The sequence below is a fragment of the Lutra lutra genome, chromosome 11 (genome assembly GCF_902655055.1).
Source record: "Lutra lutra chromosome 11, mLutLut1.2, whole genome shotgun sequence".
NCBI classification, from domain to species: Eukaryota; Metazoa; Chordata; class Mammalia; order Carnivora; family Mustelidae; genus Lutra; species Lutra lutra.
In genome coordinates, this window is record NC_062288.1 from 86,393,398 (window position 1) to 86,415,915 (window position 22,518).

At 38.4% G+C, this 22,518-nt stretch overlaps 1 protein-coding gene across 2 annotated transcripts in view; it reads left to right on the top strand.

The window, feature by feature from the left end:
- Window positions 1–7,920: 7,920 nt before the first annotated feature.
- Window positions 7,921–22,518, top strand: part of KLHDC10 (kelch domain containing 10) — a 64,557-nt gene continuing 49,959 nt past the window's right edge. The window contains exon 1 of one of the 2 annotated variants that reach the window (XM_047694728.1): window positions 7,921–8,221. In XM_047694728.1, the coding sequence (XP_047550684.1) occupies window positions 8,044–8,221 (178 nt within the window). In that variant the 5' untranslated portion in view covers window positions 7,921–8,043. The remainder of the gene's footprint in view (window positions 8,222–22,518) is intronic. The other variant, XM_047694729.1, reaches the window with a different exon arrangement.

The window sequence follows — 22,518 nt, forward strand, 5'->3', positions numbered from 1 at the left end:
TGTTTATTTGAGAGAGAGAGAGAGAGTGAGTGAGAGAGAGAAGGAGCACAAGTCGGGGGAGGAGCAGAGGGAGAGGGAGAAGCAGACTCCCCGTTGAGCAGGGAGCCCAACATGGGGCTTAATCCCAGGACTCCGGGATCATGACCTGAGCTGAAGTCAGACGCTTAATGACTGAGCCATCCAGGCGCCCCTTCTTTTTACTTTCTTGATGACTTTCCTGGATGAATTTTGTTGAGATCCAATTTATCTGTTTTACCTTTTGTTACTTATGCTTTTGGCGTCATATCTAAGCATCTCTTGCCAAAGCCAAGATCATGAAGACTCATCTCTGTTTCTTGTAATAGTTTTGTGGTTTTCGAACTTATATTTAGGTCAGTGATCCATTTGGGGTTTATTTTTATATATAGGTCTGAGGTTGAAGTCCAGCTTGTGGAAATCCAGTTTTCCAAGCACCATTTGTTAAGACTATTTCTGCATTGAATGTACTTGACATCCTTGTCAAAAATTCAGTGAACACAAATAAAGGGGTTCCTACCTCTTTTTTTTTTTTAAGATTTTATTTGTTTATTTGACAGAGAGAGATCACAAGTAGACAGGCAGGCAGAGAGAGAGAGAGGGAAGCAGGCTCCCCGCTGAGCAGAGAGCCCGATGTGGGACTCGATCCCAGGACCCTGAGATCATGACCCGAGCCGAAGGCAGCGGCCCAACCCACTGAGCCACCCAGGCGCCCTCCCTACCTCTTTTTAATGAGGTATCTTTACCAATGTTTATAAATTTCATTGTTACATGGCATTTGGAGTTTGTATTTATCCAAGGTTCCCTTAAGTCTATGAGACTTTGTACATTTTCTTTTTACACTAAAAGAATTAAACATGACGGTATGTTTTTCCTTGAGAGAGACTTTTCAGGTTAATCTGTAACTTAACAGGTATATAAACCAGGAGACTCACCCCTTTTACCTCCCTGGGTCCTTTTGCCTTTATGCCAATAAAATTATCCAAGGCCAAGTTCAAAGACAATTGTATTACCTAAAAAGTTGCCAATGCTTAAAGTCAATAATATATTATTATCTCTTTATTTTTTATTCTAAAAGTAATAAAATCATGTTCTAGAACATTCTGACAATAGAGATAAGAAAAAATCCATAATTTCACACAAAAACCATTAACATTTTTCATTTCTCTCATTTTATTTTATTATTATTTTTTTATTTCTCTCTTTCCGACTTAGTACAGATTCCACTTAAACCAGGGAGTCTGTGAATTGAGATAGTATATTGGATTGAATAGTGTCCCCCCTCATTATGTCTACCTAGAACCTATGAATTTGGAAATGAGGTCTTTGCAGATATAATTAAGATGAGGTCATACTGGATTTGAGTGGGCCCTAAATCCATTATGACTGATGTTCTTATAGATAGAGGGAAATTTGGGTACAGAGATGCACAGGGAGAGCATGATGTGATAAGATTGGAGTGATGCAGCTGGAAGTTGAGGACTGGGAGCAACCCTCCGAAACTAGGAAAGGGACCTAGAACAGATTCTCACCCAGAACTTGCAGAATGAACCAGTCCTGATGACATCTTAATCTCAGACTTCTAGCCTCCAGAACTGTAAGAAAATACGTTTCTATTGTTTAAGCTCCCCTGGATGTGGTATTTTGGCAATCCTAGCAAGCTTATACACCAAGGAAACGAATAGAGATAGGGAAAAAAGTACCATTATTTTCACAATTCCCTAAGTGAAATTTAGCATTTCCATCAATATTTTTGTTTGTTTGGTTGCTGTGTTTGAAAACTTATATCCTGAAAGATAATGTACTGTTTTGGGACTAAGAGATCCTCATTCTTACTGTTGCCCACCAAGGGACAGAAGAATGGCAGCAGGTTAAGAAAAAGAGAGAGAAAATCAAAGTCCTGTTAAAAAATGGTAACAATGGGGCGCCTGGGTAGCAATGGGGCACCTGGGTGGCTCAGTCGTATGCGTCTGCCTTCAGCTCAGGTCATGATCCCAGGGTCCTGGGATCCAGCCCGTTTGGGATTGAACCCCGCATAGGGCTCTCTGCTCAGCAGGGAGCCTGCTTCTTCCTCTCTCTCTGCCTGCCTCTCTGTCTACTTATGATCTCTCTCTCCGTCAAATAAATAAATAAAATAAAATCTTAAAAAATAATAAAAATAAAAATACTATGGTAGGTTAATCTTCCTGCTAATAAAGATGATATACATAAAAATGCCTAGTTTGCAAAGTGTGATCAGTAAATGTGAGCCTTCTTCCTTCTTTTCCTTGGGCAGCCAAACTTAACCTTAGCTATATTTTATTTATTGTGTTTCTATGACAGCTGTATGTGTAATGCTTACGTGTGTAATGCTTATATGTAGAGATGCTTGTAATTTTTGTAATTAAGTGAACTAAGGACTAATTAGCTTGGGCTTCTGAATATCAATGCTGATTTGATCTGGGCTAACGACAAACAGTTAGTCACCTTTGACTATTCACCAAGGAATTTATATGATTTATATGATTCTGGGTCATATTTAAACTGCAACAAACTAATGAACAGTCCAAGAAAGAAACCTTTTTAAAGGATTATTATACATTGATTGCTAATGTGAGAATATGATGTTACATTTACATAAAACATTATACTTTTCCATGTACTTTATTATTTTTTTTTTAGGTAGGCTCCACACCACACATGGGGCTTGAACTCAGGACAGCGAGATCAAGAATCACATGCTCCACTGACTGAGCCAGCCAGGCACCCTTCCATGTACTTTCACATATACTATTTTACTGGTCTCCCAAGATAACTCACGTGCTGTTAAAAAGGAAGATACTACTGCCATTTTGCATGTGATAAAATTGGGTGGGGAACAGAGGACTACACTTGTGTTCTCCACCCTGGCTGTAAATTAGAATAACTCAGGGAATGTTAAAATATGGCCAAGTGCCTGTGCTCCAGGGATTCTGATCCAAACGGCCTGTGTGGAAACTGATCATCAGTGTTTTCCGTAACAGCCTCAGGCAAGTCCCGTGTGTAGTCAGGGTTCAGAGGCACCAGGTTACACAGGGCTGAGTTTAAGATGTCAGTATGATAAATACTCCTAGATTTCCTAACGTAGTATGTACTTTTTACCCCTCCCCAATCCTCTGCTCTCTAACTGCATCCAGTGTTGTAATTATGGAAGTTCTGCTGGAAAACAATCCTGGAAATTTGTTTGAATCATTGTGTTCACCATTTATAAAACAGTTTCCTGGAAAATATTGTCAATGCAGACTTCTTGCTAATTCCAACTGACCTGTTCTCCAAGTTAGGGTGAACTGCAAGCTCTAACTGCTTATGAGGCTATTTTCATGAGTAAGCCTCAAGGAGGGTAGAGATGGTCCTGCCATCTGGAGGTGTTAAGATTGTCAGTCCTTAAATATTTAATTAGGCATAATTTAAAAAACAGATTTTTAAAAATCTTGATATCATTATCATACCTAACAAATATAATGTTATTTCCCCAATATCCTCCAGTAATCGTTCCAAATTTCAAAATTTTTCCCAATTGTCCCCAAATTGTTTTCTAAGGTTGATTTGTTCAGAAGGATCCCATACATTTTGCTATAAGTCCCCTTTAATTTAGCGCTGTTCTTTTGGGAACATTTTGAAAAACCCTGTTACGAGGGAAAAATTAAAATATACGCAAAAGAGAGAATAGTGCCATGAACTCCAGTTCTCATCACCCATCTACATGAAGCATGAACTCCAGGCCATCCTTCCTCCATCTACATTCTCATTGTGTCTCCCATGCCTCTCTGCCTGGATGATTTTGAAGCAAAGCATAGACATCATAGTCTTTTACCTATAAATATTTCAGTAACTTTTCTCTAAAAGATGGCTTTTAAAAACCATATTTTAACTGTGCATTTAAAAAATACATACATATATCCATAATACCTTAAAAATTTAATAATGATTCCCAAATATAATCCAACATCCAATCAAATTTTCCCATTAAAAAATTATTGGCTTATTCTAACCAAAATGCAAACAAGGCCCACACCCTGCTTTTCGTTATATATTTCTTTTTTTTTTTAAGATTTTATTTATTCATTTGACAGACAGAGATCACGAGTAAGCAGAGAGGTAGGCAGAGAGAGAGGAGGAAGCAGGCTCCCCGCTGAGCAGAGAGCCCGATATGGGGCTCGATCCCAGGACTCTGGGATCTTGATCTGAGCCGAAGGCAGAGGCTTTAACCCACTGAGCCACCCAGGCGCCCTCATTGATATATTTCTTAAAACTCTATTAATCTGTGGGTTCCTTTTCCCTCTTCTTGAAAGATCAAGTTGAAGAAAATAGACTATTTGTTCTATAGTTATCCACATTCTATAGTTTGCAGATTACATCCCCAAGATATTTAACATATTCTCTGTCTCTTGTATTTCCTGTAACCTGATAGAGCTACAGGTTTGACTCTATTTGGATTCATTTTTTTGGCAAGAATACTTCACTGATGATTGTACTTGTCAGCACACACATACTGCCTGCTTGTCCCTTTTTATCATTGCCTACCTCTATTATTTTGTTAGGGATCATCACCTACCCATTGCGTTTTTGTGTTATTCCATTTTGTTTTTCATGACATTGACTTATTGATGAAATCAGTCTAGGCATGGCAAAGTTTGTCTCCCTGGATTTGTTTGATTGTTTTACATGTCATGTGACTGTTCCTTTGTGCCCTGAAAGTTCCTGTGAACTGGACGTTGGAGCTTAAATCTTGATTAGATTCCAGTGAATGTTTTTGGTATGATGACTTGATAGGTGGTATCAGGTACTTCATATCATGTTATGTTAGCACGTACATATTGTCTGTGTACACTTATTTGTTAATTTTTCAAAAAAAAGTAACCGCTACATCCAGTGTGAGGCTCGAACTCACACCTCCAAGATCAAGAGTCACATACTCTATGACTGAGCCAGCCAGCTGTGCCTGCACACACTTAATTATTTACTTATTGTTAAAGATTTATTTAGGGGCACCAGGGTGGTTCAGTCAGTTAAGCGTCACCAGGGGTCTTGGGATTAAACCCCTCATTTGGGCTCCCTGCTCAGCAGGAGCCTGCTTCTCCCTCTCCCTCTGCCTGCAGCTCCACCTGCTTGTGTGCTTGCTTTTTCTGTCAAATAAATAAATAAAAATCTTTTTAAAAAATAAAGATTTATTTGTTTATTTGACAGAAAGAGAGAGTGGGGTGGGGGGTTGGGAGGGGCAGAGAGACCTGGAGAGATAGAATCTTGAGCAGACTCCCCGCTGAGTGTGGAGTCCAATGTGGGGCTGGATCTCATGACCCTGAGCTGAAATCAAGAACCAGAGGCTCAGCTGACTGAGTCACCTAAGTGCCCCTGTATCCACTTGTTATGAAGACCCCTTAGCAAATGTCAATACCCATCAAAGTGTACTTATATTCCACATTAAAAAGTTTTGGTGGTAACCTGTTCAGAAGGTTTCTAAAATAATTTAATAATTTTAAGTTTAGTTAGGAACAAAAGTCTCATTTTGTTTCTAGAATTAAAAGTGATTTATTACATACATATCATATGTATATTATAGATACTATATAACTACATGAGATGGTTTTCAGCTGATTGGTTAATTGAATCTTATTTTGTAGACTTTTTTAAAAAAAGATTTTATTTGCTTATGTATTAGAGAGAGAGAGAGTATGAGCAGGGGGAGGAGCAGAGGGAGAGGGAGAAGCACACTGCATGCTGAGCACAGAGCCTGAATTGGGGCTCGACCCTGACATCATGACTTGAACCCAAATCAAGAGTCCAACGCTCAACGAACTACATCATCCAGGTGCCCCTTTTCCTTTTTATTATGAAGAATTTTTAAAATATACAAAGGTAGACAGAACAGTGTAATGAGCCGTTCTTAGGTCCTCATCACCCACCTTCAGCTTATGGTTAAATGTGTTCCATCTAGCTCCCCATTCATTTCTCCTTTCCCATATTATTTTAAATTTTTTAATTGAGATATAATCCACATAAAATCCACCATAAAATTCACCCTTTTTGAGTGTACAATGCAGTGGTTTTTAATAACGAAGTTGTGCAACCATTACTATTCAATGATTTTTAGTATATTCATGGAGTTATACCACCATCACAAGTCTCTTTTTATCCTATAGATTTTTTCCTTCGAAATATCTCTTTTTCCTTTGTAATTATTTGTTGAAGAAATTTGTTTATCCTGTAGAAATTCCATAGTCTGGATTTTGTGGCTTGCATCACTGTAGTATTTTTTTTAATATTCCTCTGTCCTCTGTATTTCCTATAAATTGGTAGTTAGATATAGATATCTGATGAGATTCAGGTTCAATTTTTTTTGACAAGACTACTTCTCAGTTATGTTCTAGAGGCACATATTTGTCATCTTTCATTTTGTGATGCTAGCAGTGGATGTTCAAAGGGTTGATACATTTATTAGGGATTGCAAAATGATGATATTGTATCGTTCTTTATTTATTACTTGGAATACTCCTGTAAAAATAAAATTTCCTTCACCTAGTATTTGGTTTACTCAGTGGTACAGTTTCTTTAGAAAGATTAGCACTTATTGATTTTTGACTTTCATATTTTAGAGCCATCAACTTCCCCCCCGCCCCCGCCGCAGGTCTCAAACATTTTCATAAGCAGTGTGTGATAGTGCTTACCGGGTAAAACACCTACCCGGAAGGTCTGCAAGTAGGAAAATAAGGAGGCGGGGCTAGTGGAGACATGAAATTTGACCAAAAGCACATGCATCCTCAGCTACAGCAGATTTTCTCTCTCTCTCTCTCTTTTTTTTTTTCCTTGCATCACTTTAGATTCTCCTATATAAAGGTTTACATGAAAGAAAGAAAGGCCGCCATATCTAAGAACCTTGAAAAGTTTTGGTTTCCTTGAAGAATACAACCGCTTTTCCCTTATCATTGGTAAACATCTGTAAACTATCTGTATTTTCCTGCTTAGCACTGCGCCCAATAATTTCAAAGCCAAGTTTTCTGTTTAATTTTGGAATAGTATATCTGTATATCTGCATTTCCGCCTTGATCTTTCGTACCTGTTTCTGTGTTTCTGTGTTAAAGGTGATTCAAATTTTCTACGAGCAAAAAAGTATTTGAACAAAACATTTTCATATAGCCACCAATCATTTTTGAAAGTACCTTTTTCTTGGCAGTCTTCTCACTGCTAGATGTTATTTTGAACATCTTTACTAACGTAATAAGCCAGAAATGGTTTCTCATTGGGGTCTTCATTTGTATTTCTCTGACTACTGGTGAGCTTGAACATTTTTCATGTTTATTAACATGGTTTAAAATTGCTGGCTTCGGAGGTGGCTTGTATTTCATTAGGGAGGAGCTCGGCCAGTCAACTCAAAGACAAGATAAATCCAGGAATACCTCACTCTTACATTTAAGCTTCGACTCCGCCTCTGTTTTTTTTTTCCTCCACCAACAGAGTCCTTTGTGTATGTCAACGGTCAGGGAAAGGGATCTCAGTCTGCAAAGCCGGCGGAACACTGTATCGCCCCCAAATATGTGTATTATGTGTACATCCTATTTCTGATTTCGGTGTTTATGGAAAGAGTTCCTGAACCCTAACCGTGCCTGGAGGACCGGCTGTCGCGGGGACTCTTTCCGCAGGAGTGGCCTCTCTCACTCGGCCTTCGATTGGCCCTCCTGATCCCGCAGGAGTCGCCGCGACGCGGGCCTGCTCCTCGCGGTTGATGCGTGTGTTGAGTGGCTGCTTCTGCCTTTCTCTCACCCCCCACTTTTTTTTTTTTTTTAGCCATAGCTATGGTTACCACGTCTCTCCCCGCCTCCCTCCACCTACCAAGAAGACGACTGCCCATTGGCTGTCTGTCACCAAGTAAGCCAGTCATTGGTCAGTGGTGAGAACAGGGCGCTCCCCCTTCCCCTGTCTCCCGGGTCTCTCGAGGAGCCCAGGAAGGAGGCTCGGCTAGTGTCGCCGGGCCAGGGGCTGCTGGGACCCGGCTGCGGCAATCGTTAGCGGGTCATGTCGGCCGCCCAGGGCTGGGACAGGAACCGCCGGCGGGGAGGAGGTGCCGCTGGCAGTGGCGGCGGCGGCGGCGGCGGAGGTAGCGGGGCCGGCGGGGGCAGTGGGGGCAGTGGGGGTCGGGGGACTGGCCAGCTCAACCGCTTCGTGCAACTCTCCGGGCGGCCGCACCTGCCAGGTGAGTCGTGGGACAGGGTCCTGACAGGTTGCGGGCGCGGTGGGAAGGCTACTGCTACCTTTTCTTTTTCTCCCTGGCTTTCTTTTCCTTGGGAGGAGGAAAGGCAGGCCCACGCATAGCAGAGGGATTGGGGCATAGAGAAAAGGAAGGGTATCTTTGAGGTCAGGGAGGGAGCAGGAACACAGCGAAAAGAAGTATTTTTGCTCTGTTGAAAGCTCTGTGCTGAGAGTTGTGTTTTCTTTTCAAAGGAGAGGCCGCTGTTTCATTGACATTCCCAAATGTTTCGCCTATTCTGTTCCCAGGCTCGTCCTCTTCCGCAGTTTGATCTTGTAAAAGAAAGACATTGGCGCCTAGCTGTGAGAAATTATTTTTAAAAGGGTGCTAGATTGAGGAGAGAAGAGGGAAGAGCATTCCAAAGGGTGCTTTTGTAAAAACCTCTTCGAGTGTGTAAGAGTTAGGCATTCTGAGACAAGAAAGGAGGAGGAGGAAAGGCGCGGGGTGGGGTAGGGGGGACGTGAGGGGGTGTTGGGATGTGGCTGGGAAACAGAGCCAAGAGAATTAGGAAAAACTAGTTAAATTATTAATATTTTGGAATATCTAGAGCAGAATCTGGATTTTAAGGGAGGAGAAAATGAAGATCAAGAATATACTTAGCGACAAAATTATGCTGCCTTTACTGTATAAAAACAGCTGATTGAGAATTGGAAAAATGCGCCCAATGTGGTTATTTTACGTTTTGGCCTACAATTTCCTATCCTTGAGTTCAGATGCCTTAAAAAAACAAAGACAAATCAAATCGATGTGTGTGTGTGCAGACAATTTTAAAAAGATAACATTTGTAAGTTAAGTATAGTACGGGGGAGATAGGGAAGTAAATACTGCCCAGAATATAAAATATTATGTTGGGCAAGTTTATTTCTATCTTGAAGAGAACTATCAGGAATGATGTGTTAATCATTCACCATATTGTTTGTGAATAATGTTGAAGTTGATTTTATCAGGGATGTATTTGTTTAACCCAATGAGTTTTGAGAACATGATGGTTTTTGAATTCCTTTTACTAACATGACTGTACTTCCAAGTAGTCAAAAATTATTTGATTAATTTGAAGATAACAAAGGGAATTTTGCACATTGAATGAGACAGTCACTTGTTTGTGATGAAGTTATTGATATGTGTTAGAAATGCACATTAACTATTTCTATGTGCCATTAAAATTAACGATGAAGCAGTTTTAAATAGTCAAATATATAATATACTAGGAGTTGGGTTTGAGTCGTGATAGTATCAAACTGGGTATTCTGGAATTGCTAAATATGTGATCTTTAAAAAGAGGAAAAAAAGGAGAAATCTTTTTTCTTACCCCAAATGAATAGTAAAAACCTATATTTTTGTATATTGGCAGATTTGAAGATAAATCTCTTACCAAAGACTGGTATCAGTTTGCCCTCTATTACTACTTATATTTAGGTCTTTGATCTCAGGTTGATTATACCATGGGCTGGGTATAGGCATTCCCAGGCCCCAAGAACCTGGTTGGTGCACTTCCTCACTGCCACCACCTGATGGCAGTGGAAGCCATGATTTCTGATAATGGGGCTTAGGTGTGGAGCTATTTCTGCATTTCCTTAGCACACAAGGCCAAGAACAGCCATTTGTCCAGAGGTAAAGATAAACGTGTTTAAGGTGTGAAAATTCATGTGATGGGGTGATCAGCCTTCTCTTTTTACTTTCTTTTCCCCTTGATTGGCGCTTCCGTCTTCCTTCCCAAATAGGCGGCCTCTGCCATTTATTCACTATCAGAATCAGGAACATCTGATATCTCAATATATTTGGAATTCTTTTACACCAATTCATTATCTTCCCTAGCATGACATTTTAAGTCTCTCCCCCCACCTGCTCCCCCGGAATGAAAGGTTGTATATTGAGGTGTTTAAAAAGATTTTAGGTGATGGCGAGGGTTAGAAATATCTAGCCCCATTTTATGGCTGACCCTGAGGTTAAATTTTTTTTCTTCTTTTTTAAGTTTTTGTAGCTAACTTTCTCTCTCCATTGAACTCTAATCCCGTTTTCCTTTTTTCATCCTTCTCTACCAAGACTTCCAGATACTAAGCGTCCAGAACGCTTACTTTTTGTACACCCCTCTCCAGTTCCTGGTGAAACAAAACCAAATAACCTGATCTTCCTGGAGTGCTGTCTCTCCTGCAGTGATAGCATCCTTATCCATGCAGTCAGGCAACCTTGGGCCTCTTCCTTGAATTTTCTTCTCCCTTGCATTTCAGGTGTGATTAATCACCCAGTTCTGTTTATTTTAGTTCTACTGTAACTCCAGTCCAGTCTGCCATCATCCCTCGCTTAGGTCTCTTGCAGTGGCTTTCTTTTTTTTCTTTATTTTTCCCCTGCAGTAGCTTTCTAAGCAGTCTTCCTGCTTCTACTCTTGCCCTCCAGTGCATACAGCCCATTCATCTTTTGCAAGCACAGATCTGTTCTGAACTCTGCTTACAACCCTTTACGAGCTCTTTGTTGCTTTTAGGGTAAGGCAGAAATCTTAAACACCACCTAAAAGGTACTGCGTTGTCTGTCTAATTCTCGAGTTAATTCTACATCACATGGTTTGCTCTTTGATCGTTTTCTGTTTCATTAGACGTATCATGCTCCCTTCTGCCACAGGGCCATTTCACATGCTATCCCATCATACAAGAACTCTCTTACTCCTCATTCTGGTTTTTTTTTTTTTTTTTTTAAGCTTCTCTTCCTTTGGAACTTAGCTCAATCACACTGTGTTTTCAGGAAAGTCTTCTTGGACCTTCCCTGATTTATTCTCTTCTCCCTATACACACTCATAGGGCCTTGTGGTTTTCCTTGGGGATACTTACCATTTATGCATGATTCCTTGATGTGCAGGATTTGATACTCTTGATACACACACTAATTATGTGTGTATATGTACACATATATGTGTGTACATATACACACACACAATGCACTCATTTAGAATTTGAGAATATATATGTGTGTATATGTACATATATATTCTCAAATTCTAAATGAGTGCATTGGCATTATATGTAAGCAGTTAGTTTCTTGTGAATTTGGTTGATTAGTGGGTTCAATCCTCTACAGCCCCATTGACTCTGGACAAATGGATAAAATCAAATTCTTACACATAAAAATAGATTAGACTCTGCATTCATGGTGAGAGCACAAATGATATTTTGTGAAACCTTGTTGTGAAACCTTGTGAAACCTTGCTTCTTATCTTTTTTGCTGTCTCCTAAAATGCAGTAGTGGTTATGTGTTTGCCCCGGACCAAGAAATTCATAGTTTGTTGGTCCTGGATTTCTAACTCATAATCTGTATATGCTCAGTATAGAACAGGGAACATTTTTATATAGTAAGTATGGAGAGGTAGAGCTCAGGGCCAAGAAGATCCTGGGGATAATAGAACAAAAGTTACTATTGTAATTTCACTGTGTGAATTTGGTTAAATACAATGTTTTACTTGGGATAACAGTTAACATTGCTACTAATGAAAACTGGAAAACTGACAAAGGAAAAATGTAACAACTGGCAAAGCTGGGCAAAATAGCATTGAAATCCTAATTTAAAAATGTGAAATGTGATATATGTTCGTGACATGAAATCCAAATGGTGTTAAAGAGTGTGATACAAGGCAAGTTTTCCTTCTACCTTTAACCCCCGATAATTGACTTCTTTCCCTATAAGCAACCAATGAGAAATTCCGTGTGTGTGTGTGTGTGTGTGTGTGTGTGTGTGTGTGTGTGTAGAAACAGCATTTCTTTGTTTGGAGGGGCATTTAAAATGGTTACAGTCTTGCTAATGTAAATGATGATACAATGAATATCCCTCTATACGTTTTTACACATGAGTAAGTCTGTCTAGAATAAATTCCTAGAAGTGTAATTACTGGGTCAAAAGCTATGTACTATTGAAATTTTGATAGATATTGTCAAATTGCCTTCCATAGAGGTTGTAGCAGTTTATGTTTCACTGTTGGTGTTGGGTGCTGACCCCCCACACCCTTGGTAATAGAGTGGGTTATCAAACTTTTTTAAAATTGCCAACTAGTAGGTGTATTTTTCTTCATCTTTTCAATAGATATAAGAACTGTATTTGTGAACTTTATTTATAATATTTGCTTATATTTTTTATTCGCCTGGTTATTTTTTTTTGTTCATTTTTCTGTTGGGATGTTGAATATTTTTAATAGAAACTCTGTATTTTAAGGAAATTAGTTGTCTTTGATATGTGTTGCAGATATTTTTCACAGTTTGTTATTTAGCTTTTACTTTGTTTCTGGTATATTTTTTCAGCAGAAATTAAAAAATTTTTTGTAGTTATCTTTATCAGTCCTTCGTTGGATTTTAGCTTTTTGCATCATAAGAAAGACCTCCCCTATTTTAACTATTATTTCTGATTAAAATGAAAAGTCTTGTGTTTTTTCTTGGTACTTTTATGATTTTAAGTTAAATGCACTTATCTATATAAAATATAAATTATGTAAAGTAGTAAGGTAAGAATCTTTTATTTTTCCAAGTGGCTATGGAATTATCACAGTATTGAAATATTGTCTGTAGGTACACTTAGTTCCTACATATGATTTGGGGTTCTTACTGGCACTTTTATTCTGTTCCATTGATTAGTTCACCTGTTTGTACCTTAATGACCTCATTCTTTGAGTATAGTCTTCTCTACTCTAGTTCCAGAGTTTTCCTGGATACTTTTCCTTGTTTAGCTCCTCTCCCCCATTCTGTTGTTGTTCTTATTGGTAGAATGTTATAGTTACAGATTGATTTAGAGATATTTGATGTCTTTTTGAGGTTCAAACTTCTGTTCAAGAACAGGGGATATATTCATTTCTTGTTGTTTAAGTCTTCTTTTGCATCTCTCAATAACATCTTAAATTTTTTTCATAAAGATCTTCCACATTTCTTGTTATGTTTAGCCTTTGGCTTTTTATCTTTTTTGTTGCTATTGTAAATGGAGTTTCTACTTTTATTATCTTTTATCTTGTTGTACCTGCCACCTTTAGAATTCTAATACTATCTATAATAGTTTTCCAGTTGTTTTTCTAGGGCTTTGCAGTTAAATGATCACATTATTACCAAATAAAGATAATTTTATCTACTCCTTTCCAATTTTTATACTTCTTTCTTTTGTCAAATTAATTTGGCTAGTACTTTCATTAAACAGTAAGACAGTAGTGGATCTTTCTCTTATTCCTGACTTCAGTGGGATTTTTTTGTGCTTTCCTGTTAAGGTTAGATCTGACTTTAGATTGAAGTGTACCTATTTTATCATGTTATATATTCCACTATTGCCATTTTATTAAGATTTCTTAATATGGAAGTACATTTTTGGATGCCTGAGTGTCCGACTCTTGGTTTCACCTGAGATCCTAATCTCAAGGTCATGAGATTGAGCCTTGTATACCGCTCCACTCTTAGTGGGGAGTCTGCCTAAGATTATCTCCCTTTCTCCATCCTGCTTATACTGTCTTTGAAATAAAGAAATCTTAAAAAAAAAAATATGGAAGTAAAGTTTGTCAAAAGCTGTTTCAGCTTCTTTGGAAATTATGTAATTTTAATCTTTTGATCTACTATTGTGATGAATTGTACAATAGATTTACTACACCATCCTTGCATTCCTGAATCAGCTCGCTTGGTCACTGTGTATTATTATTTTAAATGTGCTGCTGGGTTCTATTTGCTAAACTTTATTTAGAAATTTTGTACTGCTTCTCATAAGCTAAATTGCTTTGTAGTTTTTTGTGTTTTATCTTTGTACGGTTATGCCACTTTCATAAAAATTATTTCAAAATTCTCTTTGTTTTTGTTTGTTTTCTTTCTGTCTCTGGCTAAATGGCATTGAAGTTGAAGGTTTGATTAAATTGCCTGTGAAATCTTTTGACCTTGAGTGTTTGGGGGAAGAGGATCTCTTTGACCATTATGTCTACTTTTATGATAATTTGCTTACAATGTATATTTTGGGGGGAAGCTTTGATAACTTACATCATCTTAGAAAATAATCCATTTCATCCAAGTTTTCAAAATTATTTTGTGTGCAGTTGAGCAAGATATTCTTTAATGATTAAAAACATTCCCTGGGGGGACCTGGGTGGCTCAGTCATTAAGTGTCTGCCTTTGACTCAGGTCATGATCCCAGGGTCCTTGGATGGAGCCCCATATCAGGCTCCCTGCTTGGCAGGAAGCCTGCATCTCCCTCCCCCTGCTTGTGTTCCCTTTCTTGCTGTGTCTCTCTCTGTCAAATAAATAAATAAAATCTTAAAAACAAAACAAAATAAAAATTTCCTGGGTTATTTTCCTTGGTCTTTGGATTTTTGAACCAGCTCTTGGATTTTTAAAAAATTGGTTTTACTGTTTTCTCTGCTTTCTTATTTATTATTTTTTCTTTCATTGTTTTAATGATTTATTTAGCTTTTCTTAGATTTATTTTGTGATTGTTTTTCTGTCTTCTCATGTTGGATGCTTAATGTTCTTTTTATTCTTTCTAAGTGTTTAAATTATAAGATTTCTTCTAGGGGCATTTGGGTTAGTTAAGTTAGTTAAGCATCTGCCTTCTGCTTGGGTCATTACCCCAGAGTCCCCTGCTCTCTCACTCTCTCATTCTCTCTCAAATAAATAAAAAATCTTTAAAAAGAATATAAAAAAAGATTTCTTCTGAATACTGCTTTAGTTGTGTTCTGTAGGTTAAGTTATAGGCTTCCAGTTGCATTTTTTTTCTTAATATCTTGCAATTCCATTTTTAATTTATTTTTTTAGTACAAGAGTAGTTAATCTTTTAAACTTTTTCTTAATATTTCCATTTATGTTTTGAATAGCTTGAGATATAATTCAAATGCCATGCAGTTCCCCATTTAAATTCACCATTTAACAACCAGTGGTTTATAGTATAATCAGATATGTCCAGTTATTACCACAGTCAGTTTTAGAACATTTTCGTCACCTCAGGAAGAAACCCCATATCTTTTAGCTACTATTCCCTTATCCTCCATTTTGGTTCCCCATCCCAGACCCATTTCACCTCTAAGTAACCACTAATTTACCTTTTGTCTCTGTAGATTTCCCTATTATGGACTTTCTTATATGAATGGGATTGTGTGGTATATGGTCTTTTGTGACTGCCTTTTTTTACTTTGCGTAATGTTTTCAAAGTTTACACATGTTAAAGTGGCGGATATCAATACTTCATTCCTTTTTATGGCTAAATAATATTCTGGTGGTACGGATAAACAACATTTTATTTATCCATTTATCCATTGAACATTTATTTATTTTTTTTTAAGATTTTATTTTTATTTATTTGACAGAGAGAAATCACAAGTAGGCAGAGAGGCAGGCAGAGAGAGAGGAGGAAGCAGGCTCCCTGCTGAGCAGAAAGCCTGACGTGGGGCTCGAACCCAGGACCTGGGATCATGACCTGAGCCGAAGGCAGCGGCTTAACCCACTGAGCCACCTAGGCGCCCCTCCATTGAACATTTAGACTGTTGCTACTTTTTGGCTATTAAGAATAATGCTGCTATAAATTGAATAAAGGTTTCTATGTGAACATAGGTTTTCATTTCTTTGGGGTATATACCTAGGAGTGAAATTGTTAGGTTATATGGTAACTCTGTGCTCTATGTATATTCATTTTAGGAACTGTCAAATTTTTCTAAATTGGCTGGAATTTTACATTCCTACCATAAGTGTGTAAGGGTTCCAATTTCATCATGCTCTCTCCAGCACTTGTTATTATCAATCTGACTTTTTAATGCCAGCCATCCTAGTGTGTATGAAGTGGCATCTCATTATGGTTCTTGATTTGCATTTCCCTGATGACTTAAGATGTCAAACATTTTTTATTTCCTTCTTGCTTTCTTTGTTTCTCTTCCAACTTTTTTGAGGTATAATTGACATTGAGCTTCTTTTCATGTGCTTGTTGACAAATTGTATGTCTTCTTTGGAGAAATATCTTTTAGCTACTTTGCCCCATTTAATTAATTAATTAATTAATTAATTAATATTTTAAAAAGTAAACTCTCGGGGCCCCTGGGTGGCTCAGTGGGCTAAAGCATCTGCCTTCAGTTCAGGTCCTGATCCCAGGGTCCTGGGATCAAGCCCCGAGTTGGGCTCTTTGCCCGGTGGGGAGCCTGCTTCCCCCCCCCACCCCCGCCTGCCTCTCTGCCTACTTGTGATCTCTGTCTGTCAAATAAATAAATAAAGTCTTTAAAAGTATACTCTCCACCCAGTGTGGGACTCAAACTCATGACTGCAAGACCAAAAATTGCATGCTCTACTGATTGAGCTAGCCAGGGGCCCCTGCCCCATTTTTTTTTTTAACGATTTTATTTATTTATTTGACAGAGGGAGAGAGAGAGATCACAAGTAGGCAGAGAGGCAGGCAGAGAGAGAGAGAGAAGCAGGTTCCCCGCCAAGCAGAGAGGCCCGATGCGGGGCTTGATCCCTGAGATCATGACCTGAGCTGAAGGCAGAAGCCTAACCCACTGAGCCACCCAGGTGCCCCCCTGCCCTATTTTTAATTGAGTTGTCTTTTACTATTGAATTTAAGAGCTCTTTACATATCCTAGTTACAAGTTCCTTGCAAGATACATGATTTGTAAGTATTTTTCATGTTCTGTGTTGTCTTTTACTTTCTTAATTGTTTTGTTTGAAGCATACAAGTTTTAAATTTTGGTGAAGTCCAGTTTATCATATCTAAAAGTCTTTCCAAATCCAAGGTCATAAAAACTTATCCCTGTATTTTTTACATTTATGCCTTTGATTCTTTTTGAGTAAGTTTTAATGTTTGGTGTGAGGTAAGGGTTATCTCAAGTGACTGTCCTATTTTTCCAGCTCCATTTGTTGGAAAGACCATTCTTTCTCCATGGAATAGTCTTGACATTCTTGCCAAAAATCAGTTGACCATAAATATTCAGGTTTACTTCTGGATTCTCGATTCTGTTCTGTTCATCTGTGTGTCTATTCATGTGCCAGTACCACACTGCCTCTCACACTGCCTCTCACACTGCTCTCATACTGTTATTTGCAGCAAGTTTTGAAATCAGAAAGTGTGAGTCCTCCTACTTTATTCTTTTTCAAGATTGTTTTGGCTATTCTAGGTCCCTTGCAATTCCATATAATTTGAGAACCAGCCTGTCAATTTGTATGAACTCAGAGATTCTCGTAAGGATTTGTGTTGAATCTGTACATCAGTTTGGGGAGTATTACCATCTTTTTTTTTTTTTTTAAAGATTTTTTTTTTATTTATTTGTCAGAGAGAGAGTGAGAGAGAGCGAGCACAGGCAGACAGAATGGCAGGCAGAGGCAGAGGGAGAAGCAGGCTCCCCGCCGAGCAAGGAGCCCGATGTGGGACTCGATCCCAGGATGCTGGGATCATGACCTGAGCCGAAGGCAGCTGCTTAACCAACTGAGCCACCCAGGCGTCCCGAGTATTACCATCTTAATAATGTTAAGTCTTCCAATCCCTGAACATGGGATGTTTTTCATTTATTTAGATCTTCCTTAATTCTTCATATAAATTTTTTTTAAGTTTTGTAATTTAAATCCAATTAATTAACATATAATATAGTATTTGTTTTAGGGGTACAGGTCTGTGATTCATCAGTCTTATATAACACTCAGTGCTCGTCACAACACATACCCTCCCTCCCCATGTCCATCACCCAGTTATCCCAACCCCTCACCCTTCTCCCCTCCAGCAACCCTCAGTTTAATCTAAGATTAAGAGTCTCTTATGGTTTGCTTCCCTCTCTGGTTTCATCTTGTTTCCTTTTTTTCCCTTTCTTTGCCTATGATCCTCTGGCTTCTTTCTTAAATTCCACATATTAGTTAGATCATATGATAATTGTCTTCCTCTGATTGACTCATTTCACTTAGCATAATATCCTTTAGTTCCATCCACATCATTACAAATGGCAAGATTTTATTTTTTGATGGCTGCATAATGTTCCATTATATATTCACCACCTCTTCTTTATCCATTCATCTGTTGACGGACCTCTGCTCTTTCCATAGTTTGACATTGTGGACATTGCTGCTATAAACACTGGATTGCAAGTGCCCCTTTGGATCACTACATTTATATCTTTGGGGTAAATACCCAGTAGTGCAACTGTTGGGTTGTAGGGTAGCTCTGTTTTCAACTTTCTGAGGAACCTCCTTACTGTTTGACAGAGTGGCTGCACCAGCTTGCATTCCCACCAACAGTGTAAGAGGTTTCCCCTTTGCATCCTTGCCACCAACATCTGTCATTTCCTGACTTGTTAAATTTTAGCCATTCACGGGTGCCTGGGTGGCTCGGTGGGTTAAGCCTCTGCCTTCGGCTCAGGTCATGAGCTCAGGATTCTGGGATCGAGCCCCACATTGGGCTCTCTGCTCAGCAGGGAGCCTTCTTCCCCCACACCCCGCCTGCCTCTCTGCCTACTTGTGAGCTCTCTCTCTCTGTCAAATAAAAAAATAAATAAAAATCTAAAAAAAAAATTTTAGCCATTCTGACTGGTGTGAGGTAGTATCTCATTGTAGTTTTGATTTGTATTTCTCTGATGCCAAGTGATGTTGAGCTCTTTTTCATGTGTCTTTTGGCCAGTTGGATGTCTTCTTTGCAAAAATGTGTGTTCATGTCTTGTGCATTTCTTGATTGGATTATTTGTTCTTTGCATATTGAGTTTGGTAAGTTCTTTCTAGATTTTGGATACTAGCCCTTTATCTGATATATATCATTTGCAGATATCTTCTCCCATTCTGTCGGTTTGGTTGACTGTTTCTTTTGCTGCGTAAAAGCTTTTTATCTTGACGAAATCCCAATAGTTCATTTTTGCCTGTTTCCCTTGCCTTTGGAGATGATCTTCTTTAATTCTTTCAACAATGTTTTATGGTTTTCAGAGTTCATTTGTATCTTGCTTGCTTTTCTCAGTCCTGTTGTCCATGTCCATTACTATGTTTTCAGCAGTGTTTATGCTCCTTTATGCTATGTGCAATGAAGATTTCATTTCTGTGTTGGCTTTATTTTTTCCTTCCATTTCTTTCCTGCTTCCAGTCTGCTTATATTTCATCTCTTCTGTGGTCTATCTTCTTTGAGTTAGAATCTCTTAAATCTTTTCTGCCTTTGAAATATCATTAATTTAGGATAGTACAGTTTACTATCTTCCACTTCCTACCATGACCACTGTACAAGGAATACAAGCTCATTATTAAAATTTGGAAAATATTGAGTGAGAACTTGAAAATCATCCATACTAATTCCACTTAAAGACCAAGAGACCAACATTTTGATATTTTGCCTTCCTTTTAGTTCTTTATCAGTGAATTATGTTTTATTTAATACTATATAAATAATTATGTATGACTAGCAACAACTAGGGATTCTGTTCAAAACTGTTGTGTTTTAAAATGTTTTACTAATAAACACTCATTTATATTTTCTCTTATTTTATCAGGAAGAATCTATTCCTCCTCAATTTATTATATGAATAAACTTTTAGATTTTCTTCTAACTGATGTGCCCTGTTTTGTTTCTCTCATTTACAGCCAAGCTTTCAGAAATAATAGACTCTTATTTAATTTTTTTTCTCTTCAATCTATTGCAGTCTCACTTCTGCCTCCTTTGTTCCACTCAAGTACTCTTGTTAAGGTAATAACTTCCTAATTGCTGAATCTACTTAGATTTCTTGGAGTCTTCATTCTGCCCAACTTTTCTAGATTTATACTTTGACTACCTCCTGTACTAAGTATAATACTAGGTGTAAAGCCTATAGAGCCTAAGAATACGTAAAATTAGACAAAGTCTCTATTCCTGAAGAGCTCTTCGTTATCCTTTAGCTCTTGAACTTCTCATTAGTTTTCCTTTATCTGCCCCTTAATATTAGTATCTGAGAATATATGCTTGTTTGTTTGTTTTCCCTTCCTACTCTTAGATTTTCCCTGGGTGATATACTAATCTCCCAACAATGCCTAAATCTTTTTCCAACCCAGACAGACTCCTGGTCTGTTTGGTAATGGCTACTAGACATTACCACCCAAGTTAGTGAAGAGTGTCTGAAATTCATCATGTCCAAAAATAATTTCATCACCTTTCCTGCCAAACCTGTTCTTCCTTTTTGCTCCTTATCCTAACTAACTTCATGGCTAACTCATCAATTTAGTGATTCTAGCTAGAAACCCGAGAATCACAGTAGATTTTTCCCTTTTGCTCATTCCTTATCCAGTTGGTCACAGATTTCTCCTCTTTACCCTAATTCTTCTGTTTGTCCCTTTTTAACCTCTCCAACTTCACCATCGATGTCTTTCTTTTTTTTTTTTTTAAGATTTTATTTATTTATTTGATAGAGAGACAGTGAGAGAGAGCATGAGCGAGGAGAAGGTCAGAGAGAGAAGCAGACTCCCCGTAGAGCCAGGAGTCCGATGCGGGACTCGATCCCGGGACTCCAGGATCATGACCTGAGCCGAAGGCAGTTGTCCAACCAACTGAGCCACCCAGGCGTCCCACCATCGATGTCTTTCATTTTATATTTCAGCTATATAGAAGTACTTGTAGTTAGTAACTTAAATTCTCAGAATAGGGTGGGGAGAGAGATTAAAAAGAAAAGACTTGTAATTTACTGCAGTCTCGTACTGTCATTATTCCGTGCACACCATTTCTTCTTCCTGGAGTTCCATTCTCCTATTTGTCTTCTAAGACCCACTCAAGTATATTTTATACAGCTTCTTAAAATTCTCTTTTTTAGTGCAAATAGGTTACTTGTACAGAGTAGTCACAGTGTATGTGTAAAACACCCGCTCAAGGTGTTTTACAGCCATCAACTTATTTCTCCTCATAACCTTGTGAGGTAAGTAACTTTTACATCCTCTTTTCTGATGGGGAACTGAGGCTAAGTGAGAAACTCCATAACTTGTGCAAAGTTATATAGCTAATAAATGTCAGAGTAGAAATTCAGGCCAGTCTGTTGGACTTCAAAGCCTATGCTCTTGTGCCTCTTCTGTGTGCCGCCACCTTCCTTTGTATATACATGCAGATATATATACAAGGGATCATGGTACTTAAGTATGCGGAATTGCAATTGTTTCTCAAACTTACTAATTGTTTCTCTGCTTACTAAGTGTGGGTTCCTTAAAGACAAAAATAATGTCTTATTCCTTATGATATTCAACAGAAACTTAGAACACTGTCCAGCTTTTAGTAAAAAAAATGTATTGAATGAATCGTTATCAACATCTGTGGTTATTCATGCAAGAGAGCTATTTTACATTACGTAGTCTAAAATACTTTTTTTTTTAACTAAGGAATTTAGCACATACAATTTTTTAAAAAGATTTTATTTATTTATTAGAGTTGGGGCTGGGGCAGAAGGAGAGTGACAAGTGGATTCCCCGCTTTTTTTTTTTTTTTTAAAGATTTTATTTAGTTATTTGACAGACAGAGATCACAAGTAGGCAGAGAGGCAGGCAGAGAGAGAGAGAGAGGAGGAAGCAGGCTCCCGGCGGAGCAGAGAGCCCAATGCGGGGCTCGATCCCAGGACCCTGGGATCATGACCTGAGCCGAAGGCAGCGGCTTTAACCCACTGAGCCACCCAGGCGCCCGATTCCCCGCTTTTTGTATGGCTTTTCTAAATATTCTCTTTTTCCAAGTACACTTTTATGTTGAATATTATCAGAAATAGTTGTAGCATTCTTCCATCTGTGCCTTTATTCTGTCCCCTCCTGCTTATTCAGAAAATTTACATTATCACTTCTCTGTCCTGTGTCTTCAAAATTTTCTCTCCATCAAATCATTCCTCTAGCATTTGAGCTTTCAGTTTCGTCTCTTCTAATCTCTCCTTTTCCCTTCATAGCCAAGTTTGTGAAAGCATCGACTAGAGTTGCTGTCTTCATCACCAAACCTCCTCATCACATCTTTGAAGTTGGTTTTCTTAATGTCACAAACGACATATGTGTTGTCAAATCAAATGGATGCTTTTCAGCCTCCATCTTACTGTCTCTTCATTTTATTCTATTTTTTTAAAGATTTATTTATTTATTTTAGAGCAAGCATGTGAGCAGGGGGAGGGGCAAAGGGAGAGGGAGCGAGAGAGGGAGAGCAGACTCCCTGCTGAGCAGGGAGCCCTACATGGGGCTTGATCCCATGACCCTGAGATCATAACCTTAGCCAAAACCAAGAGTTGGCCCCTTAACTGGCTGAGCCACCCAGGTGCCCCTCTCTTCATCTTATTTATTTATTTTAAAAAGATTTTATTTATTTATTTGATAGACAGAGATCAC